The sequence below is a fragment of the Narcine bancroftii genome, chromosome 5 (assembly GCF_036971445.1).
Source record: "Narcine bancroftii isolate sNarBan1 chromosome 5, sNarBan1.hap1, whole genome shotgun sequence".
Lineage (NCBI taxonomy): Eukaryota > Metazoa > Chordata > Chondrichthyes > Torpediniformes > Narcinidae > Narcine > Narcine bancroftii.
Genome location: NC_091473.1, coordinates 98,214,810 through 98,240,662, shown reverse-complemented (window position 1 = coordinate 98,240,662; position 25,853 = coordinate 98,214,810). Strand labels below are relative to the sequence as shown.

At 40.0% G+C, this 25,853-nt stretch overlaps 1 protein-coding gene across 2 annotated transcripts in view; it reads right to left on the bottom strand.

The window, feature by feature from the left end:
- prkaa2 (protein kinase, AMP-activated, alpha 2 catalytic subunit) overlaps nt 1-21,967 on the bottom strand; it is a 48,895-nt gene extending 26,928 nt beyond the window's left edge. For both annotated transcript variants that reach the window (XM_069938483.1, XM_069938485.1), the window contains exons 1-5: nt 21,858-21,967; nt 20,829-20,970; nt 11,767-11,860; nt 11,104-11,248; nt 9,832-9,919 (exon numbers count right to left, since the gene is read on the bottom strand). In XM_069938483.1, coding sequence (XP_069794584.1) covers nt 9,832-9,919; nt 11,104-11,248; nt 11,767-11,860; nt 20,829-20,970; nt 21,858-21,951 — 563 coding nt within the window. In that variant the 5' untranslated portion in view covers nt 21,952-21,967. The remainder of the gene's footprint in view (nt 1-9,831; nt 9,920-11,103; nt 11,249-11,766; nt 11,861-20,828; nt 20,971-21,857) is intronic.
- Nucleotides 21,968-25,853: the final 3,886 nt, after the last annotated feature.

The following is a 25,853-nucleotide window of genomic DNA, read 5'->3' as shown; positions in this document are numbered from 1 at the left end:
AATACATTAATTGGATTAAAGCATTATATAAGGGACCATTGGTGAAGGTGACAGTAAATGGATATATATCAAACCAATTTAAATTAAGCAGGTCAACTAGGCAGGGATGTCCACTATCTCCCTCACTATTCGTGTTAGCTAAAGAACCCTTGGCAGGACTGATAAGAACAGAAAATAAAATAAGAGGGATAAAAATAAAAGAGAAGGAAAATGCAGATGACATCATAGTATACTTAACAGAACCGGAATTATCAATAAAAGAATTACACAAGAAATTGAAGGAATATGGAGAAGTATCGGGCTACAAGATCAATGCAAATAAAAGTGAAGCAATGCCAATGAATAATGCGGATTTCACAAAGCTTAAGAAAGAATCACCATTTAAATGGCAAACACAAGCAATCCGATACCTAGGTATTCGACTAGATAATAATCTAGACCATCTATATAAATTAAGTTATCAGTCATTAATGAAAAAATTACAAGATGACTTAGAACATTTGAAAGATTTACCTCTAACACTGAGAGGAAGGGTAAATTGCATTAAAATGAATATCTTCCCAAGGATACAATACCTATTTCAATTGTTACCAATTCCCTTAACAGAGAAATTCTTCAATGAGCTAAATAAAATAATAAGGAAATTCTTATGGAAAGGGGGGGAAACCGAGGATAGCACTAGATAAATTAACAGAATGGTACAAACAAGGGGGCTTACTTTAAGAATTATTATAGAGCAGCACAATTAAGATACCCATCAGATTTTTATCAAACAAGGGAAAAACCAGATTGGACCAGATTAGAGCTAGATAAAATAGGGGAGAAGGTACCAGAACATATAATATATAAGTGGAATGAAAAGCTGGTGCAACATAGGAGTTCACCAGTACTGCACCATCTGCTCAACATTTGGAAGAAGATTCACGTAGAAAGGAAAAAAACAAATTACCAACTACCAAAATTATTTTTGACGCAAAATCAACTAATACCTTTCACAATAGATAACCTTTCCTTTAGAGAATGGGAGAGAAAAGGGATCAAAAGAATAGAAAATTGTTTTTTGGGAAATAATTTATTATCTTTTGAACAAATGAAGTACAAATATGGTATAACTCACGGTACAATGTTTGCATACCACCAATTGAAAACCTACTTGAAGGAAAAATTGGGAAGCAGGCTGAGGTTACCAGAAGGAAGCAGTTTTGAATATGTGATTACAGACACAATGATAATTAAAAGATTTATAACAAACATGTTATGAACTGCAAGAGAAAGTAAATGATGAAATAAGCTGTAAACCCAAACAAAAGTGGGAACAAGATCTAAACAAAGATAAAGAATGAAAAATGGGAAAAGCTATGCTCCGGAACTATGAGAAATACAATAAACACGAGGTTACACATGATACAATATAATTGGTTACACAGGCTATACACCACGCCCCAAAAGTTAAATAAATGGGACCCAACAGTATCAGATAGATGTTTTCGCTGTAAGAAGGAAACGGGAACAACAGTACATGCAATTTGGGCATGTGAGAAAGTGGAAAAGTTTTGGGAAGATCTAAATCAGGTATTAAATAAAATCACAATAAATAACATACCAAAAAATTCAGAGATCTTTCTTCTAAGTAATATAAGAACTAGGCCTCCATTTGGATGAAGCACAAAAAAGTTTCATTATGATAGCCTTAGCTATAGCAAAAAAATGTATAATGTTAACCTGGAAATCAGAAGATAGCCTGAGAGTACAGCAATGGTACATAGAAATGAATAAATGTATTCCATTGGAAAAAATAACATAATTTAAGAAATAACACAGTATTCGAACAAATTTGGGAACTGTACATGGAACACAACAGGGAGGTCCTACCGCAGACCTGCACCCCCTAAAATGACAGAATGAGAAGACGAAATGAACTGACCCACTGTGTAAAAGTGACACAATTTTCTTGTTTATTTTCATTGTGTGATAACATTGTTTAATGGGTTTAATGTATATGTTGAACATTTAGTGGGTTGGGAAGGAGGGAGGGAAGGGAGGGGGGGAAAAGGGGAGAAAATGACACTGTGTACATTCAAGAGGGAAATGTTTGTGTGTATTTTGGTTAATATGGTTCATAGTGTGAAAAATATTTTTTTTTTTAAAAAGACCTCTGCTCCCCAGAATCCTCAATCATTCAAGTATTTATCTATTGCCATATCAAATATACAGTCATGCACCACATAACATCTGTCCTGAAAACTTCTGACCACATATATGTCTATAGTTCCATAAGGTTATAATAGAGTTCAGAAATCCCAATCGGAGAACGGAACTTAGCTTTGCTATGTATATAATATGGTGTCTGCACAATGTCCAATCACATAACATCCTATTTCACAGAACATATTGTAGATGTTAAGCGAGTGCCCTCCATAATGTTTTGGACAAAGACACTTTCTACCTTTATTTGCCACTGCTCCACAGAGTTAAATGTGTAATCGAACAATTCACATGTAATTAAAGTGCACATTCCAGAAATTACAACACTTTTTCTACACAGTCCCCGCATTTCAGGGCGCCATAATGTTTGGAACATTTGGCCTCACAGGTGTTTGTGAGTACTCAGTTGCTTCATTGGTGCAAGGATATGAGAGCTTTACTATGCTGGAGAAACTCAGCAGGTCAAACAGTGTTCTTTATATAGCAAAAATACATAACTGATGTTTCAGGCTTGCGACCTTCATCAAGGTTTCTCAAACATTGTGTTTTCACTTCAACCAGGGTGTCTGGAGACTTTTGTGTTTTACTTAAAGAGAGCTTGGCTTGTTTCCAAGCTTTTGATCACCTTTGGAGTCTTTAGATGCCATTTTTCAACACGAGAACCAGAGTTGTGCCAAAGAAGCCATTATGAGGCTAAAAAGAAGAATAGAATAGTAAGAGACATCAACCAAACCTTAGGGTTACTAAAATCAATTGTTTAGAACATCATTAAGAAAAAAGAGTGTACTGGTGAGCTCAGTAATCACAAAGGGACTGGTATTCCGAGGAAGATCTCCACTGCTGATAACAGAAGAATTCTCTTCATAGTGAAGAAAAATCCCCAAACATCCGTCTCACAGATCAGAAACACTTTGCAGGAGGCAAGTAAAGATATAGCAATGACTATTGTCTGCAAAAGACTTCATGAACAGAAATACAGAGGCTATGCTGCAAGATAAAAACCACTAGATAGCCACAGAAAGGATGGCCAAGTTACAGATTACCAAGAAGTATTTAAAAGAGCCTGTAGAATTCTGGAAAAAGGTCTTGTGGACAGATAAGACCAAGATTAACCTGCATCAGAGTGATGGCAAGAGCAAAGTGTGGAGACAAAAAGTAACTGCCCAAGATCCAAGGCAAAGCACATTTGCCATGGTTTGTATTTTGCAGTGTAGCCTGTTTATGAAGTCTTCTGTGGACAGTAGTCACTGACACATCCAAACCTGTCTCCTGAACAGTGTTTCTTATCTGTAAGACATACTTTTGGATTTTTTTTTCTTCATTATGATGAGAGTTCTTCTGTCATCAGCAATGGAGATTTCCAAGGAAACCTTTGCGATTACTGAGCTCACCAGTACGCTCTTTCTTCTTAATGATGTTCCAAACTATTGATTTTAGTAATCTTAAGGTTTGGGTGATATCTATTGCTGTCTTATTCTTTTTTTTTCAAGCCTCATAATGGATTCTTAGTCTTTCATTGGCTCAACTCTTGTCCTCATGTTGAAAAAAGGCAACTAGAGACTCCAGAGTTGATCAAAACCTTGGAAATAAGCCGAGCTCTCTTATAGTTGCACCAATGAAACAATTAAACATATCTGAGTACTTTGAATCAGAATCAAGATTTATTGTCATGAACAAGTCATGAAATTCAGTGTTTGGCAGCAGCGTCGTAGAGCGAACCTTCATATTATAACCATATTACAACATTACTATAAAAAAAATGGGGAACGGGGAAGAAGCTCTCCTTGTGCCGTTGGGTGCTCATCTTTAGGCTCCTGTACCTTTTTCCCGGATGGTAACAGAATGAAGAAGGCATCACAAACACCTGTGAAGCCAAATGTCCCAAACATTATGGTGCCCTTAAATGAGGGGACTATGTATAAAAAGTGCTGTAATTTCTACATGGTCAAACCAAACGTCTACAAATAACCTTGAATAAAATCTGGAAGCTGCTCTTTAATTACATGTGAATTGTTTGATTGCAAATTTAAAACTGTGAAGCACAGGGGCAAATAAAGAAAAAAAAGTCCCAAACATTGCAGAGGGCACTGTATCTATTGATCTTGCCTCCACTTCCTTCTGGGACAGAGATTCAAGAGATTCATTGAGCTCTGACAGAAGAAATTTTCTATGTACAGTTTTAAAGGACTGGCCCCTCATTCCTTTGTCAGAGAGCATCCTCAACATTTAACCTATCAAGCCTTATTTTCCAAACACAGATCCACACAATTTTCCATCTCTTGATAGGACAACCCTCTCATCACAAGACAAAGTCTGGTGAATCTCCTTTTGTTTAGATAGGGGACCAAAACTGTGCACCACCTTCCAGGTGAGACCTTGTACAAGAATTCAAGCAAATGTGTCACGCATAACTTACCAGTCTTAAAACCACATTGACCAGGTTCAATTATATCAGACCCAAAATATAGGTAATTTATATTTACCTCTTATGGATGCTGAAAGTTCCTCCAGCATTTCTGTGTTTTGACTACAATCACAGCATCTGCAGACTTTCATGTTTCACTCCATTAGTTATTTCCTCTTTGACTATTGACTACACCATATGCCAACAACAGATGTTAAACTAATTGGCTTACACTTGCCCACCTTCTATCTGCCTCACATTGGCTGTTTTGTAATTTTTTTTATATCCTCTGGAATTTATCAAGTTTTGGAAATTTCAAACAATGAGTCAACCATCTCTGCAACACTAACTTTAAAATGATTGAATGCAGGTCAGAGTCACAGCAACTTATCTGCCTTCAGTTTTGTGAGTCTCTCTACTACTGGTTCCATTCACCTTCTACCCATATATTTCACCTACCAAATCCCCTCTCCTATTTGATTCTCTCCCTTCAATCACCTTTCTTACTTATCAGATTCCAGCCCCTTTAGTGTCACCAATTATTACTCTCCAGCAGCTGTCTTCATTTTCACCCTCCCTTTCTCCTACCTAGCTGGTTTCATAGGCTTATTTTTCCTTGTCTGCTTTAACCCAACACTCTCTTGCTTGTCTCCAAACTCAACCCCCTCACAGATCCAAATGCTGGTCTTATTTTACCCACTTTCAGTCTACCTATTACCCACTGGTCCCAGTCTCACCTCTTCCCCTTTCTTTATACCATCATTCCTCTCTATTCTCAGTCCTGATGCAAAGTCTCAACCTAAAACATTAACAACTCTTTTCCTTCCCCCCCCCCCCCCCCCCCACAAACCCAACCCACAGATGTTGCTCAACCCTCTGAGTTCCTCTACAGAGGTGGGCAACCTGTATTTTAAAAACATATTCCACCATAACCAATCCCTATGGCATAAGTGCTCTGAGATAGGTAAGTGATTGCTTAAGGTGGTATGTGAGTGGGAAGGGAAGGTTGAGAACGAATGCTCTAGACCCAATTGTTACTGAAATATATTGCTTGAGAAAAATTGTCATGGGCCCATTTCCTTTGGAGTTATGAAACTGTGCACATAACGAGTCAATTAGGTATGATCAGAACAGTGGTTTTCAAACCACCTTCCTTCCACTCACATACCTCCTTAAGCAATCCCTTACTAATTACAGATGTGACAGATTATGTTATATTTTATATTATGTATATATACATTTTTGGAAGGTAGATTGGGAGTTTTAGTGTAGGTCACAAACAGATACAAACACTTCAAAACAGATCTCATTTTAAAATGCAAGAGTTATGCCTACAAGTCTGAAAAGACATTATAGGAAATTTTGCAGAAAGTTTGCTGAAGTTGCTCTTCCTTTAACTAATCTTTTGTAGAAAGGGGAGAAATTTGTGAGGACAAATGTTTGTCAGAGAGCTTTGGAAAATTTAAAGAATATACTTTGCCATTACCCTGTTTGAAAATCTCCTGATTTTGGCAGACCATTTTCTTTAGCAGTGGATGCCAGTGAGGGGGCAGCAGGTGCAGTTTTGTTACAAAAACATGATGAAATTGACTATCCAGCTACCTACTTTTCAAAAAATATCAATATTCATCAAAGGAACTATTCTACTAATGTCTATAATACTTGCTCTGTAGAATTTTGATGTATATCTCAGTACCCCTTATGAACCAATTGTAATATTTACTGACCACAATCCTCTGGTGTTTTTAAATAAAATGAAGAATAAAAAAACAGAAGATTATTAAACTGGAGTTTAATTTTGCAAAATATAATCTGCAAATTAATCATATCAGAGGAACAAATGATAGCAGATTGTTTGTCAAGATGTTAAAATTTATCATATAAAGAAAGATATACTCTGAACATTGAGTTACAGTGTTATAACATGTTATAAATTGTGTATTGTTATCATTTTAGTGATTGTAAAGTCAATTTAGCTATAACTGAATTTTAACTCAAGAGTTAAAATTCCTTTGTGGGGGAAAGATGTTACATTTATTATGTATAGACATTTTTATGGAAGATAGATTGGAGGTTTTAGTGTAGGTCACAGATACAAACACTTCAAAACAGATCTCATTTTAAAATGCAAGAGTTATGCATAAAGTGGTGCCAACAAAAAAACAATAGACTTCTGTACTAGAGATTTTCACAACGAGGAGCAAATGGAAAGGCCCATCTCAGGAAACTGATAAGATCTCTCGTGACTTGATTTTGGGAGTCAGTAAGCAGTTTTGGTGGGGTGTGCTGTTTTAGGAAGGTCATGTGGTTTTCCAAGTAGAGAGAATCAAACAGGTTTTTTCTCCAAGTGTGACACAGAGAGAGAGAGAGAGAGAGAGAGAGAGAGAGAGAGAGAGAGAGAGAGAGAGAGAGAGAGAGAGAGAGAGAGAGAGTGCTGGTTTTCTGCAATGGCTTTTGGAAGCTTGTTTGAAATCCCATTTTGAAGACGGGTTGTGAGTTCTGAGTTCAGCCTGTTCAAAGCCCTTGTGGTCCATGATGGCTGGCTGTATAATGTTTCACCTGAGATAAAGGAAACAGGATAGGAACTCTGGTGACCTGAAAGAAAGAGGTTATCATCTAGAAAACCCTGATGGGGAAGTTTCTTCGGAAAGACACTGAAGTGGCTGATCAGAAGGAATCAGTTTGTGTGTGTCCAATGGCAACAAATCTCTTTCTGAAAACCAACAAGAACCTTCCTGAGCAGTAACCATTTACCTTTCAAGCACCAAAGCCTGGTGAAGATTCATAAATGTTGAATTCTGTACACAGTATGAGAATTGTCTGATACCGGTCAACTTGGAGGAGTGAGAAGTGAGATTGGGCTGTGAATCAAAGAACTTTTCTGAACTTATACACACATACATACACATGTGCTTATAATTAGAAGGGGGTTAAGTTAATAGTAATGTTAAAGTTTGATCTTGTTTTTATGTTTAAAGAAAATTAAAAGTAACTTTTGTTTAAGTAACCATTTGTCTTGGTGAATTTCTATTGCAGCTGGGTTTGGGGGTCCTCTGGGCAAAGGGAATACTTAAAGTAGAATGTAAGTTTTTTTTTTAAAAAGGTTGCTCACCTCTGGTCTAACAGTTTATTTTTGCTCCAGATTACAGCATCTGCATCTCGTATTGCTAATACTTTATCCCTGGTGATTGGAAATTTTACCTTCTTCCATGTTATTTGAAATTTTCTCATCAGATACCTTAGAGACATTTGTAGTTCTTCCACATGAAAACTGATGCAAAAAAATAGTTTAACATATCTGATAGTTCTTTGCTTCCTGTTATTAATTCACTCATCTCATTCTCAAGAGCAGCCAAATAAAGATTATTTAAGATTTAGATTTTTAGCCTTTACTAACTCTGAATTTACTTGGTGCTCCGTACTTTTTACATTTTCTGTCAAGCCTGTGATATTCTGCTTGTCAATTTCCCCTTCGCTATCCTGTTTCACCATTCTTTTATTACCTCTTGATTTATTAAACATCTCACTTCTGGAGTCCTCCTATTCTTATTCAGTTTAAAGGCATCTCTGTAACCTTATCTATTTTATCTGCACGGTGAAGGTTCTCCCATGGATCAGCTCGCTCCTTCCCCAATACCAGTGTTCCATGTATCAAAACCCTTTCTACCACACCAAGCTTTGAGCCACTCATTTATCTCCCCAATCTTATTTATACTTTGAAAATAATGTGGATATTATTTTTTGTGCTTTTCAATTTTCCACCAAGCTCCTCAACTTTTCTCAGTTCCTCAGCAGGTCCTTTTTCCCACTCTTTGTGATGAGTGGGGTGGGTCACACACTCTTTGGGTCTTCAGAACTGTCTAAATAGAAGCAACTGTCAAGCCCTTGACATTCTCACAAAGATATAATTGCTTCTTTTCTAATCAAGATCTCATACTGTTGCCCTTTGATCAATTGATTCATTATTCTAAGCTGTCGCACTATAGTTTATGGGATACGTGAACACAGAGATATAAACCAAATCCATATCAGTCAGTCGACAGGCAATAAAACAATAAACTAAAAATAACCTGGATAGATTCAAGTCATTCAAATGTGCTGAAGATAACAAATGAAATTGAACTATTGAGCATTGTTTTAAAAAGGTTGAGGAGAAAGCTTTAAAACTGTAATAAAAAGTTAATGCATGTAAGGCAATCACACAATCTCAGCAACAAAAATACAAACCTCAAGAAACTCAGCGAGTCAGGCAGCATATATGGAGGGAAAGAGATAAGTAATGCTTCAGGTCAAGGCCCTGCCTCAGGACAAAGAACATAAAGAGGAGATAGTACAAGTAACACTGACAGGCAATAGGTGAATCCAGGTGATGGACAGATTGGAGCTAGATAGGGAGAGACAGTGAAGAGATAGTGATAAATAGAGACAAAGAGTTGAAGGCTATAGAATCTTGTAAAAAAAAATAAGGTAATGAATGAACCAGAGAGGCAAGGGATGATGGACAGATCAAAAGAGGAGGAGCAGGAGGATAGGGGAACCAGTGAGAGGAGAGTGTGGATAATGGACAGAAGGAGCCAGGGAGAAAAAACTAGTTAACAACAGCATGTGGGAAGGAAGAGTGTGTGTTAGAGGATCTGAGTGGATCATAAGGGGATAGAAAATAACTAAGTGGGTTCAGTTTATTTGAAGCTGTTGTTTTAATCCCAGTGGATTACGTTAAGATGTTCCTCTATTTTGGTCATGCCCTGCTTGTGGGTAGGGAGGGGATTCTCTGCTCTGGCTCTAAAAATATGATTCCATAAGTCTAGCTCCTCAAAACTATTTTAATGAATATTAACCACAGAAAAAATGACAAGGACTACATTTATTTATTTCAATAAAGGAGCAATTATAATAAATAGATCTGAAGAAAATATTATAATTCTCTTCTGAAGTGGAGCATTCTTGGTTCATTAGTGACATGCATTTTCTCTGCATCCATCTAATCAAGGATACTATAATTTACAACTCAACACAATTCATTTAAGATGTTCCAAGACTAGAACAATTATGTTAATATTGGAACATTACAATTGGCATTTATACTGCAGATGTGAAAATATACTAGAAGATGTCATGAGCAGGAATTAGGGGGACAAGAAAGAATACAGGATCACAATGGAATAACAAAGCAGAGAAAGTTATTAGATTAAATATGAGAATATGAACAAGATAGATCTTACCGGCCTGAGATAACTTCTGGAGCAGCATAATTTGGTGAACCACAACTAGTACGTAAAAACTCCCCATCTGCCATCATGTTTGATAGTCCTTCAATGGAAAGAGAACACATTAGACAGAACATACCTTCATCAGTTACACCCTTTATATTATTCCACATTCCTTGAAACTTATGTAGAAACCTTTTTTTAAAATAAGCTAACACAACAGCAAACTGGAAATAGCAGCCAGCATTTTCACCATAAGTTTATTTACACCTTTCTTCACCTTTAATCTTTTCATAGTTTTTTTTTAAAATTCAACAGAAAGTAACATCCTCCATGACATTCACTTAAATTGAAATGGTCAATATGGCCAAATACAATTTTTTTTCTGCTTCACATTCTTTAAATTTCCCCAATAGAATTATTGTCTGTACTCCAAGAGGAAATGTTTTCTTTCTATTTGTTTATCCAAACACCAATTTTAAATACAATGATTTTCTCAATTTTCTCCATTTATCTAACTGGCTTTTCTAAAGGTTCTCATGCCCTTTCCAGATTTTCCCAAATCAGGGGTGATCCACAATTGCAAAAGCTACTTATCAAAATTAACCTCTCTCGTAGAATTTAACTATTATAGTTAGATGTTGCTGAGCTCAGCTCGTCACACATGTATATCAAGTGTCAAAATTGTTTTAAAATTATTTGGCTAATATACAACTACTCTTTGCGTCATAGGACATTTCATTTCAATTCACAAATTAAAATGAACCAATCTTAAACACTATTCCAAAAGGGGCAAAATATGACAATCAAAACATTTGTAAAGTAAGTCACTCCTTCTAATAGCTGGTTCTAAGGTGACTCTGGCAGAGTTACCGACAGAAACCTCTCTCATTACAGAACAGTTTAAAATTCTCCAAATCTACAAATCCTCATTCACAAATTCCAATTCCCATGTGGTAATTGGGCAGGAGTTGAATGTAATTAACACAACATAGATTCTTGTTAATTTTTCTCTGGAAAATATTTACAGTGCAATCGTGATAGTAACTTGTTTTATCCATTAATCAATGCCCACTATACTTCTTCCAACAGAATATTAGCAATTTAATATAATTCTACAATTGATTGAGCTCCAAACTAATTTCTCAATTATAATTTTCAAAAAGAAGTCAGTCTATATTTTAACACATCTGTGAATCAAATTAGAGTTCTGTGTTGTATTCTTGACACCGTGTTGTAATTAGCTGCTGTCTGACACATTCCTCACATACATCAGGAGTCACATACCAAAGTCAGCTATCTTGGCATTCATTTGAGCATCAAGGAGAACATTCTCTGGCTTCAAATCACGATGAACCACCATGTGTCTGTGACAATAATCAACAGCTGAAATAATCTGTTGAAAAAGGCGGCAAGCCTCTGCTTCCTCCACCTATGGCAATGAGAAAACAGGGGCGATCATTATCACTGCAAATGTTCCTAAATCAAATACAGTAAATTGCAATAGTTCAAGTGCCAGTCTGAAAGGGGCTGTAGAAACTTTCATTTCCTAGTTCGTTTCGATACTCTGTTAAAGCAATGGGAACAGGAGAGAATGGCAGAAAAGGAAAGGTTGATAAGAGGACAGAAAAGAAATACTCTGAATATACAATAGATACTTTTCTACAAACCTGCCTTTGTAAAACCATATACAAAATATATTCTGAGAACCATTTGCCAATGGAAGGATTTACAAATAAGTTTGGAGTCAACTTAGTCCTTGACTGGAGCACATAACAGAAATTAAACAGAACATGTAATTCATTTCTATCTACAAGTTTATACAAATAAGAAAATGTACGTAATCTTACTTGCAGTAAAATATATTCATATACTAATTTCTTATAGATAATATTAATGCAAAGTAAATACACCTTTCCTTAAGCACCCCAAAAGTTATATAACTCTTACCCTGCCATGTTTACAGATGTAGTCAAAAAGCTCACCACCTGGCACGTACTCCATCACCATAAAGAAGTCAGTTGGAGTACTAATCACCTGGTACCTGGTAAGATACAACAATAATTATGGAATCTGGCAAAATGCAACTTAGTGTTATGACATCAGAAACAAGGATAACTATCTTGAAAGTTGCCATTGTAATGGCAGTAAAACTGTACAAACTCAGTCGCAGTGTAAAATTGACAGGAACTTCTGGATTTCAAACAAGCACTGTCAAACGTGTAAATCCATAGGCTGCTTCCTTGAGAGATACCTAGCATCTGTCTGAAATTGATTTTATAAATGTTTCAAGTAAAGTTAAGTTTACTGACATCTGATTGCAGAAGTACAACCTGATGAAACAGTGTTCTCCCATCCTCGGTGCTATTGAATGTAATTTCCCTCTGTGCTAAGATTTTTTTAAATATTATTTAAAGTTAAAATTTAAAATTTAAATTTAAAATATTTAAAAAGGTCTTGACATTTTAAAAATATTTTAAAATTAGATATGAATTACTATAATGTAATTTGCATGTCCCCATTTTTATTTTGTTGAAACAAAATAAGTAAAAAATAATCAAAATCTGTAGATTTAACTTCTTCAGCCTGATTGGCTGTTCACATTGACCTTAATGTTCTTGGATCCCAAGAAAGTTACCAGATCACAATTCCATGGGAATTAGGGAAATTCACACCATAAAGTTTTTATGATCCATACCAACTGGTCTCTCTTTCTGTAACTCTGCACTTTTGCACTATATCTTACTTGTTATGTATGATCTGCTTGAAAAACAACCTCTATCATTGGGCTCTTGTGATAATAAACCTGAACATTTTTGCCATGCTACCATTACTCCTTCAGGGTGTACATTCTAATCACTTAAACCATTTTACATATATATTCCAAGGGAAAGCAACGCAATTATTGGAAACCCCACCCTGAACATAAAAACCCTCACCCTTCATATACATGTGACTAATGCATGTTGATTCAATAAATGTATGCCTGCAACTGATCAAAGCCCAAGTCTCAAGGGCAGTAGGTGCATGTGGACACCATCAACCACAAGATTCCCTCCAATCACAAGCTTGGAAATGGACGGCCGTGCCTTGAAGTGATTGTAAATTAATACACAGAAGCCCTGGAAAAACTGAACAAGTCACACAGAATTAGAAGTACAAGTAAGAAAAGCTGTAGATTAAAATTCATTTGAAAGCAGATGTTTGAAATGTATTTTTTTCAATCCAAGCATTAGGAATAAGGGAGATGACTTAGAGTATGGATCAGTATGTGGAATTATGATGTTGTAGCTGGCAGAGAGACTTGGCTAATGCAAGGACAGGATTGGTTGATGCCCATACCAGGGTTTAGATATTTTAAAAGGGATAGGTAAAAGGTCGGGTGGGGGGGGGGAAGTAACATTACTAATCAGGGATAGTATCACAGCTGCAGACAGCAAAACTGGCAGATCCTACTGCAAGATGGATAAATGGGGCAGAATTATCAGATGTGACCAAGAAGGATGCCTGACACAGAATGTGGACCAGCTGACTAGAGTAGAGGCTACACTGGATTCAGCACTGGACAATGAACCTGGTAAGGTGACAGACCTCTCAGTGGGAGAACATTTCAGTGAAATTGACAACTCCCTGACCTTTAGCACAGCTATGGACAAGGATAGGAGTAGACAAAATGATAAAAGGGTTTAAATTGGGAAGGGCTGATTATGATGGGATTAAACTAGAACTTGAGAGAACAAATTGGGAATAGATGGTCTCAAGGAAAAGCAAAGAAGTAATGTGGAGGATGTTTAGTTACCACTTGCATGGGGTTCTGGATAGATTAGTTCGACTGAGACAGGAAAAAGATGGTAGGATAGGGAGCCATGATTGACATAAGAGGTGAGATAGCTAATTAAGAGGAAGAAGAAAGTTTACATAAGGGTTAGGAAGCAAAAGACAGGAAGGAACTTAAAGGACTTAGGAGAGTTATAAACGACAAGAAAGTCTTGCAAGGAAGATTAAGAAAAACCTTGAGGCGTTCTATTCATTTGTAAAGAATAGAAGGATTACTAGAGTGAAATTAGGGCTGTTTAAGGAATATATGCCTGGAGGCAGAGGAAGTAGGGGTCCTAAATGAATAACTTTGCTACGGTGTTCACCAGAGAGACCTTGGCTAATGTGATGTCAATATAGAACCAGCTTTTAGGCTGGAGTATGTGGTAGATAAGAAAGAGAAAGTGCTAAATTATTTCAAAAACATTCAGATTGATTAGTTCCTAGAACTGGAGGAAATATACCCCAGATTACTACAGGAAGCAATGATAGAGATCGCTGGGGGATTGGGAATGATCTTTGTGTTGTCTCTGACCATAGGGGAGGTATTGGAGGATTGGGAAAGACCCCTTGTTTAAAAATGGTATAAAGGAGAATCCTAGGAATTATAGACCAATGAATCTTACATTAGTTTTTGGGCAAATTATTGGAGAGAATTCTTAGGGACACAATTTATGAGCACTTAAAGAAGCATAGTCTTCTCGGGGATAGTCAGCATGGCTTTGTGACGGGCATTTCATACCTCAAGAGCCTAAGTGAGTTTTTTGAGGAAGTGACAAAAGAAATTGATGAAGGTAGGGCAGTAGATTTGGTGAAAATAAATTTTATCAAGGCATTTAATGAAGATTCCCCATGATAGACTCAATCAGAAAGTCATGAGGGATGGGATTCCTGGATCTTTGGCTCTGTGGATTCAGAATTAACTTGACTACAGAAAGCAGAGCATAGTATTAGATGGAATATATTCTACCTGGAGGTCAATAACTAGCGGAGTTCCGCAGGGATGTTTTGGGACCCATTCTCTTTGTGATTTTTATTTATATATAAATGATCTGGACGAAGAAGTAGAAGGATGTGTCGCTAACTTTGCAGATGACACAAATGTTGGAGGTGTCATGGATAGTGTAGCAGATTGCGTAGGTCACAACAGGATATAGACAGGATGCAGAGTTGGGTAGAGAAATGGCAGAAAAGTGTGAAGTGATGCATTTTGGAAGGTTGAACTTAAAGGTGAAGTACAAGATTAATGTCAAGATTCTTAACAGTGCAGAAGTTCAAAGGGAACTTGGTCTCCATATCAATAGATCTCTCAAGGTTGCCAGGCAGATTGATAGGGTAGTTAAGAAGGTTATGGTATGCTGGCCCTCATTATTTGGGGGATTGAGCTCAAGAGCCATGAAGTAACTCTGCAGCTCTATCAAATGCCGCTTAGATCACAATTAGAATATTTTGTTCACTTCTGGTCACCTCATTAGAGGAAAGATGTGGAAGCTTTGGAGAGGATGGAGAGGCGATTTACCAGGATGTTGCCTGGAGTGCAGAATGTATCTTATGAGACAAGGTTAAGAAAGACTTTTCTTTTTGGAGCAAAGAAAGATTAACAGTGACTTAATAAAGGTCAACAAGGTTATGAGAGGCATAGATAGGGTAGACACCCAGCACCTTTTTTCTGGGGCAACAGTAGAAAATACCTGAGGACATCCATTTAAGGTTAGAGAAGGAAAGTAAGGGGTACTTTTTTTTTAATGCACAGAGAGTAGTGGCTGCCTGGAATACATTGCCAGGGGTTGTGGTGGAATCTGGTACAATAGTTTAATTTAAAATACACATGGATGCAAGAAAAATAGAGAGTAATGGGTGTGAGGTAAGGAACGTGTAGATTGTTGAGTAGGTTTATATAGCTTGGCACAACATTATGAGCCAAAGGGCCTGTGTACTGTGGTGTAATGTTCTTATGTTCAAATATAAACAGTAGAAAATGATATGTGATTCTCAGCTCCAGAGAACAGGCCTAGCAACAAAAACAGCCCTTCATATATAGAAATGCTACATAAGACATAGCTTTTTGATCACCAAAGTTTGGATCAAACAATTTTTTTTTGGAGGAAGCTTGCCAATATTAATATGATAGATTTTGGCCATTTTATTCACATATTAAAATACTACCCTTTTCAACAATCTCCACAAATGTCTTTTTATAGCAAAATTGTAATCTTGCAAATAACAATGAATTCAAATGAAGCATGGATGTGCCATTCTGTTGGTTTCTCTCACAAATCAAGTAAAGAAAAGGCATTTTGAGAATCGCAAACTGGATCGTCAAGAATTAGGACTGGTGTAAAACAAAATATGATTTTAGATTCCAGGCCCTTGCAGTATTTTGCTTTTGTATAAATAAAAAGGTCATTGAGGGCACAAATATATTATATTATGTATTAATACAATAATGACTAAAAGAGTTAGTCTTTGTAAAAAAGACTAATTAGACTTTTCTGACAAGCAGCGAAGGCTAAAAGGATATTTTAAAAGGTTTTCAGTTGCAAAGAAACACTGAAATAAGAACCTAAGAATCACAAAATGACAGATAAGCAAACTATATAGTGCACTTTAGACTGTAGACATGAATTGAGAATATAATGAGGAAACATAGAGCACAGTACATAAGCAAGAAATTTTTAAAAACTGCAAAATTCAAAGACTTCAGATATAAAGTTACTATAAAAACATAATGGCACATCCTAGTCAATTTTAAAATATATAAAAGCTAGTAGGTAACTATTATTGTTATAATAACAATGGTCTTGATAAGTTTTTCAAAATGTAGTTAGTTTTGGGCAATCCAATAAGGAAATTCTAGTGTTTCAATAAGTCCAAACTTCACCAGATTAACAAAAGGATACTGGGTTCAAAACTATGATGATATACAAATTCTTTCGACAAATCCATGTTTTGACAAATCATAACCCTCAGGAGAATTCTCAAGGAATGAGGTGGGGAGCAAATTCTTTCCTTGTGGCAATTCAAGAAACACTAACCTATTAGAATCTAAAGGCAGTTCGCAAGTGCAAATGTCAAAATTAGGAATTGGAATAGGCCACTCAATCCATCAATTGCTTTTCCATTCAATAAAATCATGGTGGTGTAGCGGCAACAACATTGCAACTGAAAGAACACACAACCAGTCGGGTTGAGCTCAGTGAGCATAAAAAACTGGTTTATTGCTGCCTGCCGGGCTGGACTTACCACACTGGGGGGGTGCCAACATCACTTGGGCGTCACATGGTCCCCCAGCATGGACTTCTGAGCCCGGTGCTGGGAAGAAGGGGAAACCCCCCCTCCCCCGACGGCGCCAGTTTGGACGGCTGCCACGCCAAGTGGATTACAAGCGGGACTGGTTAACCTGTCTAGTCACATGCTGCCACACAGCCCACACCCCCCTCCCAGAACCGGCACCAATGTCCTTTTTTAGCTGGGCGGCCTCGCTTCTTGGACATCTGCCAACGAATGCATGTTCCAGCCCAGCCCGCGATCTGCTTCCTCAGCCCATGCCAGACGAACCGCTCTACCACCATACGGAGCCTGGACCTGATGGATGGGTGCAAAAGGTCATGGATGTGATGGAAGACTTGCCTGCGCTACTGCTGGGGAACCACTGGCTGCGGGGTGCCCATGGAGACATCACACAGGATGGTGCCTTGCTGCTAGGAGTCGGGAGGTCTTGGAACCGCAGGCCTGTGAAGGCAATCCTGAAGGCTCACGTCTCCTCGTCGGATGTCTGGTCCTGGGCAAGCTGGTCGAAGTCGAGGCCGGGTGTCAGCATGCAGATGGCCGGTCATGAGAGTGCATCGGCGACCACATTGTCCTTCCCCGCCTTGTCCCGAATGTCGGCAATAAACTCTGACGGGTAGGAGAGGTGACGCTGCTGGCGGGCCGACCAGGGATCCTTTGCCATCACGAGCTCCTGAGTGAGGGGTTTATGGCAAGTGAAGATGGTAAAAGTCCTCCCCTCCAAGAAAGAGCAGAAATGCCGCACCGTCAGTTACATGCCCAGTAACTCACGGTCAAAGTGCTATACTTGCGCTCTGGTGGGCGGAGAAAACGGCTGAAGAATGCCAGCGGCTTCCATTGTCATTCACCTACTGTTCCAGGACGGTGCCAACGGCTGTGGCAGAGGCATCGATGGAGAGCACCATGTGCAGGTCAGTGTGCGGGTGAGCGAGCATGGTAGCCTTGGCGATGGCATCCTTGGTGGCTTCAAACGCACTTCAGGCATCTGGGGTCCAGGTGAGCGTTTTGTGCTTAGCTGTGATGAGGGCAAATAGCGGCTGCATGATGCGCGTGGCTCCTGGGATGAATCATTTATAGAAGTTTACCATTCCCGCGAACTCCTGCAGCCCCTGGAGGTTGTCTGGGCGTGGGAACTCCTTGATAGCGGCAACCTTCTTAGCAATGGGTGTGAAGCTTTCGGCCATGATGGTATGGCCCAGAACTGCATGGACTCTTTCCTGAACTGGCACTTGGCTGGGTTGATGGTGAGGCCGGTCAGCCAGGAGGGAGAAGAGGGCGCGCAGGTGGGCCTTGTGTTGCGCTCGATCCCTGCTGGCAACGAGGATGTCGTCCAAGTAAATGAAGATGAAATCCAGGTCCCTGCCCACTGAGTACATGAGGCACTGGAAGGTCTGAGCACCGTTCTTCAGCCCAAATGGGATGCAAAGCCGAAGGGGATGATGATGGCTGTCTTGGGTATGTCCTCAGGGTGCACCGGTATTTGGTGATACCCACGCACCAGGTCAACCTTGGAGAAAACACTTGCAACATGTAAGTTGGCCATGAGGGATGGGGTAACGGTCAGGAACTGTCGCCTCGTTGAGCCGTCGATAGTCTCTGCAGGGGCGCCAGCCGCCAGAGACTTTCTGGGCCAGGTGGAGCAGCGAGGCCCACGGGCTGTCGGAGCGCCGAATGATACCCAGCTCCAACAGATGCGAAAACTCTTCCTTCACCACCTGGAGCTTGTCAGGAGGGAGCAGGTGTGCCTTGGCGTGAACCGGTGGACCCTGGGTAGGGATGTGGTGGAACACCCTGTGGCGTGGTGAGGCAGCAGAGAACTGGGGCCTGAGGTGGGTTGGGAACTCGTCCAGGATTCACTGGAACTAGTCTCTGGGCTTGCTGATTGTGGCCATCTGCGGCTGCTCTGTGCAGGAGGCGTCGAGGCGAATAGCTTAGAAAGTCTAGGCGTCTACCAGGAATCCACCTCAAATGTCCACAAGGAGGCCTTGGGTAAGGAGGAAGTCGGCACCCAGGATGGCAGTTGGAAGGGACGAGACGGTGAACCTCCACTAGAACTTTCGCCGGCCAATCTGGAAGTGGACACTCTTGTTCCCATATTTCCGGATCTCCGTTGCATTGGCTGCCTGGAGGGGAGTTCCTCGAGGTCAGTTCCTGGTCTTGATGGCTGTGGCCGGGAAGATGCTAATCTGGGCCCCAGTGTCGACGAGGAAGCCCCGGCCGCTGACTGAGTCCCGCAGGTAGAGGAGGCTGTGTCCTTGGCCAGCCGCTGCAGTCATTAACAGCGGCCGGCCTGCTCGTTTTCCTGGAATGAGCAGGGCTGATGACACTTCTGAGTCTTGGCTCCCCAGCGCTGGTGGTAGAAGCAGAGCCCCGGAGTGGATGCTATGCCCCTGGTTATGCGCTTGGTGGTCCCTGCAGAGGCCGTATGTTCTACTGCAGTGCTAGCGGCAGGCTTGGCGTGGTCATACCCATGCCTCTTGACCTGCTGGACTTCTGAGCCCTCCGAGAATTGCTCGAGCCATAGCACTTGGGCCTTCTGAGCAACCTTCCTCAGGTCGGTAAAGCTCTCTTGGGCCAGTAACGGCCAGATGTCGTCAGGCAGATGGTCGAGGAAAATTTGCTCAAAGAGTGGGAAGTTGGTGTGATCACCCATGAGCGCGAGCATCTCGTCCGTCAGCTCCACTGGGGATCTGTTCCCCAAGGCGTAGAAGTACAGCATCCGAGCGGTACGCTGCCGTCTGGATAGTCCGAGTGATCCGGTGAGCACTCGCTTGATGATCCCATACTTGTCTTCGGCAGGCGGATGCTGAACGAGGTGCAGCACACGTTTGGCGGTGACCTGGTCTAGGGCGGCGACCACATGGTAGAATTTGGTCACGTCGGACAAAATCTGATGGAGGTGAAACTGAGCCTCTGCGTGGCCGAACCAGGTCTCTAGCTCCTGAACCCCGAAGTCAGGCAGTTTGATAGCTATAGCACTGATCCCAGGTTCGCTCATGTTGAATTCAAAGATGATTGAATCAGTCGGGGTCACCAATTGTAGCGGCAGTTACACTGCTACTGAAAGAACACACAACCAGACGGGTTGAGCTCAGTGAGCAGAAAAACTGGCTGCCGGGCTGGACTTATACTCCCAGCCCGGACCTGGTTGAGAACCGCGCTGGGGGGCGCCGACGTCAGTCAGGCATCACGTGGTCCCCCAGCGCGGGCTTCTGAGCCCGGTGCTGAGAAGAAGGGGAAACCCCACACCCATAATCTCTACTTTTGAATTCTTTCCTCTGTAAATAAATAATAATGTTCTGTTGGCTTTCTTAATTTCCTGATATACAAAGTCAGTTCAGTTTTTATCCAAGCATAGTAAAAATATGGAACTGAAAGCCAAATATACTAAGCAATGTGCTTAAATGGAAAATACTTATTTGAAGTGGGACTTTGAATACAAGAGCAAAATAGCACCAGGGCTTTCCATAATTTAATAAGAGCATCGCATTTGATCAATTTCAATTGGTCTACTATTCACAACCTTTTGAGTAACAGTTCCAAACTTCTAACATCTCTTTGGGAAAAAATGTACCTCTCAGCTTTCATTACTAAATACCATATTTCTATTTTCAAAAATGTGCCCATATTTTGAAAGTACCCCACCAAGAAAGATCAGGAGTCATTATTTTGAACAACTTTATCATTATTTTAAATAAGCTTCTAAACCTAAGTTCATTCAAAATTGATGCAACCCAAATTTAATTTCAGTCTCTCAACTTCAGAGCTATTCAGGTGAATCCAGAGCATGCCTACATTCCAAATCTGACTGACATCCACAATTTTTTTTCTAAGATGAAGCCCCAAAATTGAACTGGGTTTTTCAGAATTAGTCTGACCTATTGTAACACAAAAATGTTATTACTCACAGTTTGATGATGTGAGGATGGCGGAAGAGCTTTAAGTTTTGAATTTCCCTTTTAATCTTTCCAACTACATCCAAACTGCGAATCTTCTGTCTATTTAGAATTTTAACTGCAACTTTATGCCTTGTTAGTTGATGCTCACCAACTATAGAAAGAAAGATCATGATTCAGCATTAATAACGTTTATGCATGGAGAAAGGATGACTGACAAAGGAAATAGAAATGAAAAGGAATCCTTCAAAGGAAGCTGGAGGCAAAGTTGAGAGAACATGACAAATGGTCAGAGGTTGGGGAGAGGTGGGTAGCCAGAAAGAATGAGAATGGGATTGAAAGAAAAGGTGAATGCAAGACAGAATGGTGCGAGGGGTAGCAATGAGGTTGTACACACACTGTGGAGAGAAATCTAAAGCTATGATGTGGTTGTGAATGGGGAAGGAGCAGTGGGGGGGGGGGGATTTGGAACTTTGGGGTTACGATTGAGAGCTTGACAGCTGCATGGTTCAGGGAAGGTTGGTGTACAGAGGGAAAAGAAACTGTGGACTGTGTAGGGCAGAAGGGACATGATCTGTGGGTGGGATAGGGATGAGAGTAGGGTTGGTAACTACGGTTGCAGGATGATGTCCAAGACAGATAAAGCAGGGGACTATACCGGGGTAAGCAAGACAATTAGGGCCGAAACAAGGGGCGGTAGAAGAGGCATGGACAGGGAGGATGGAAGAAGGGGGCAGGGCTGCGAGAGAGGGCGGTAATGGGAGGAGCAATGGAAGGCGGGGTTGGGTGGGTGATAGAATGGGTAGAGCAGGGCATTGCAGAAGAGTCGGGACGAGGAGGAATAGATGGTGGAAGGAGAGGAATAGAAAGGGCACCCCAGGAGGGGCAGGTGGTGCTGTCGCTTGTCCTTGGAGAGAGTGAAGAGCCGTGGGAGGGGAGCAGTTGACCGATGAGCACCCGGTCGCCAGCCGCATCCCGCCAATCGATACAATGTTTGCTAATTAACGCAAACCACCGAGAAGCGGGACACACACACTTAACTCTTTACTTTGCCAAAGGTGCCGACCCCCAAAGTGTCTCCCAGGATGTAATGGCCGATCTTCACCCGCCCGTCGTGCTTCTGCTTCTCCGCCATGGCGAGCGGATTCCCTCTACCCACCCTGCACTGCAGCCCGCCCTCTGCCGGAAGTTTCTGTGACGATTTGGGGGCGGAGGCAGGACTCCCACCATCTTTGATGCAGTCGCCGGTCTCCACGCCCATGAGTCGGGAAACAATGGGAAGGAACGAGGCAGAGAAGGGGTGCTCTGCATGTGTTTACCCACACTTTGCTCCCAAATACTAATCACTAACAGTGAGCTGAAGTTGGCTGCTGATCTCTTTTTGGTTTGGAACAGCTATTGGGAATTTCTGACCAGCGTGCTTGCAATCTATCTTTCAACATTCTTTTCTCAGAATAGCAGAAGGTTGTGGTGTGCTTGGTTCTCCAACAAGTTGACAGTTTTAACAGAAATAGGAATATGCAATTTTGCACTGTGCTTAAGATTTAAGATTCCATTTATTGTCAGTGTAATAAAACAGTGAAATTGCTTTTGCCTGCTGTAAGTCAGACAGATTCACCATTGGCAGAAATTGCCTGAAGTACCTCCTAGTCAGAGAAAGAGAAGCGAAAGAGAGACGCAACCTATACATACAGCATGGAAACATGCCCTGCAGCCACTTACAATGTTAACCATCAATTTCCATACTCATCATTTAAAAGAACTTGATCCTCAGGTTATGTATTCCAGATTTCAACCACCGTCAGATTGAAACAAAGTAGCTTGGAAGGGGGCATGAGTAGGGTGGATGGCAGAGCAGTAATGGATAGAGTTTCTGCAAGAAGGTGAAGGATCAATAGATACCCCCAAAAAAAGGAAATATTTCAATGGTAAATTGTCACAAGCCAAGTCAAAGCAAACGTAAAAGCAAAAAGCAAGGAAGTAAAAATTAAAGGGTAGGTGATTGGGAAGTTTTAAAAAAAAACACTCAGCCATAAGGGAAAAATGAAATATGGAAGTAGGCTAGCAAATAATATCAAAGAGAATACAGAAAGCTTCTTCAAGTATATAAAGATTAAAAGTGAGGTGAAAATGAGAAAATAATGCTGGAGAAATAATAATGGGAGTTAAGGTAATAACAGGAACTAAATTAGTATTTTGCATGTCTTCACTGTGGAAGATATCCAAGAGTATCTATTTCAAAGGAGAAGGTGTTTTGAAAGCTGAATGGTCTAAGGATGGATAAGTCTTCTGGACCAGGTGGATTGCACCTGAGGATTCTGAAAAAGTAGTGGAAGAGATTGTGGAGGCATTGGTAATTATCTTTCAGGCATCAATAAATTCCAAGGACTGAAAAATTGCAAATGTCAGGGAGGAGGGAGGGAGGCAGTTAAAAAGAAATTATAGACCAGTTATCCTGACGTCAGTGGTTGGGAAGATGTTGGAGTCGATTGTCTAGGATGAGGTTACAGAGTACTTGAAGGCACATGACAAGAAAGACCAAAGGCAGCATGGTTTCCTTAAGGGAAAATCTCGCTTGACAAACCTATTAGAATTCTTTGTGAAAGTAACAAGCAGGCTGGATAAGGGGGATGCAATGGATGTTGTGTATTTGGATTTTCAGAAGGCCTTTAACAATGTGGCTATTAAAAAAAAAATAAGAACCCATGATATAATGTGAAACATAATAGCGTAGGTTGAGCACTGGCTAATTGACAGGAAACTGACAGTCATAATACAGGGATCATATTCTGGTAGGCTAGTGAAGTTACACAGGGATCATTGTTGGCGTTGCTTCTTTTTATGTTGTAAATCAAAGATTTAGATTATGGAATGAATGGCTTTGTGGCTATGTTTGCAGATGATATGAAGGTAGTTGGAGGAGCAAGTAGTGCTGAGGAAACACATAGGCTGCAGAGGACTTAGATTAGGATAATGGGTCTCAACCTTTTTCTTTCACATACCACTTCAAGTATTCCCTATGCTATAGGTGCTCTGTGATCAGTAAGGGATTGCTTAAGGTGGTATGAAAGAAAAAAGTTTGAAAACCACTAATTGACTCATTATGTGCACGATTGCATACCTCCAAAGGAAATGGGCCAAGGACAATTTTTATCAAGCAAAATATTTCAGTAACAATTGGGTCTAGAGTAGTGATTCTCAATCTTCCCTTCCTATTCACGTAGCACGTTAAGCAATCCATTAATAATCACAGAGCACCGATGGCATAGGGATTACTTAGAGTGATTTGTGAGTGGGAAGATAGAGGTTTTGAACCACTGGATTAGGAGAATGGACAGAGAAGTGACTAATGAAATACAAATGTTGGAAAGTGTATGATTGTTCACTTTAATAGAAGAAATAAATGGGCAGTCTATTTTCTAAATTGGAGAAATACCCAGATGCAAATGGATCTGGGAGTCCTCATAAGAACATAAGAAATAGGAGTAAGAATTGGCCATCCAGCCCATCAAACCTGCTTTGGGGGTCGGCACCTTAGAGAATTTATTGAGCGCCAAATTAAAAAGTAATTTTAAATAAATATGGAATCAGTGAAAGACAAATTTATATTATGGGATGCAATGAAAGCCTTCATTAGAGGGCAGATAATAAGTTATGTAACTAAGATGAAAAAGGACTACAATCGGGAAATAGAACAGTTGGAAAGGGAAATAGTAAGTACAGAAAAAAAACTAGCAACAAGGGAAGATACAACAAAAAGAAGAGAATTGGCAGACAAAAAAATAAAATACAAAACACTACAAATGTATAAGGTGGAGAAGAACATAAAGAAAATAAAGCAGAAGTTTTATGAGCTAACAGAAAAAATGCACAAAATACTAGCCTGGCAACTTAAAACAGAACAAGCTAAAAGAACTGTATTGGCATCAAGGAAAAAGGACAAACAAATTACATAATAACCCAACAGAGATCAATGAAAACTTTAAGGAATTCTATGAACGAAGGGAAAGAAGACAAAATAGATGAGTTTTTAGCTAAAATTGGACTACTGAAATTGCAAGAAGAGGAGCATTAACTCAGAGGATCTTTCCTGGACCCAACACACAAATGGCATTATGAAGAAAGCACATCAACCCCTCTACTTCCTCAGGTTTGGTATGACATCAGAAACCCTGGCAAATTTCTACAGATGTTTAGTGGAAAGTTTCTGACTGGCTGCATCATGATCTGAGTGTAAAGCCCTGCAAAAGGTAGCAGAAACAGCCCAGGGCATCACACTACAAATAAGTGCCTCGCCTGCAGAGAAAAGAATCTCAGGGTTGTATGTGATGTCATGTATGTACTCTGACAATAAATCTCAAATCTGAACATCACTAATTTTACCTGTCTCATTGCACTGGACCAGATCCAACATAGTATGTTCCCTTGTAGGTTGAGTAACATGCTGATTCAAGAAAGCTATCATGGATACATTAAATGAAGTCTTTGGAAAGGTTGCTTTGACCAACCTGATTCACTCAATCTATGGGCATGTTAAAGTCCCCCATAATAACTGCTGTTCTATCCTTACATGCCTCTGATGTTTCTTGCTTTGTTCCCTGTGTCACTGTAATGTTATTATTGGGTGGCCTACAGACAACTCCCTCCAGTGATTTTTTTTTTCCCTTTATTATTCCTTATCTCTACCCAGATGGATTCAACATTTTGCTCCTTAGATCTTATCATCTCTCACTATTGCCCTGATCACATGCTTAACTAAGAGCACTACCTCAGCTCCCTTACCTTCCTTGGATATTTAATTCCCAATCCTCTCCACCCTGCAACCACATTTCTGTAATGGCCACCAAATTATACCCCTTTGTATAGATTTGTGCCACAAGTTCACTAACCTTGTTTTGAATACTATGGACAATGAAAGTGCCCCGATACTCATTGTGCTTTTAAAATCTGGTAATTTTTGCCTCTTTTGCACTTAAATTTTATTCATTCTATTTCTTATTTTCCCTTTTTTAACTTTTACTTTATCCACACTTCTTT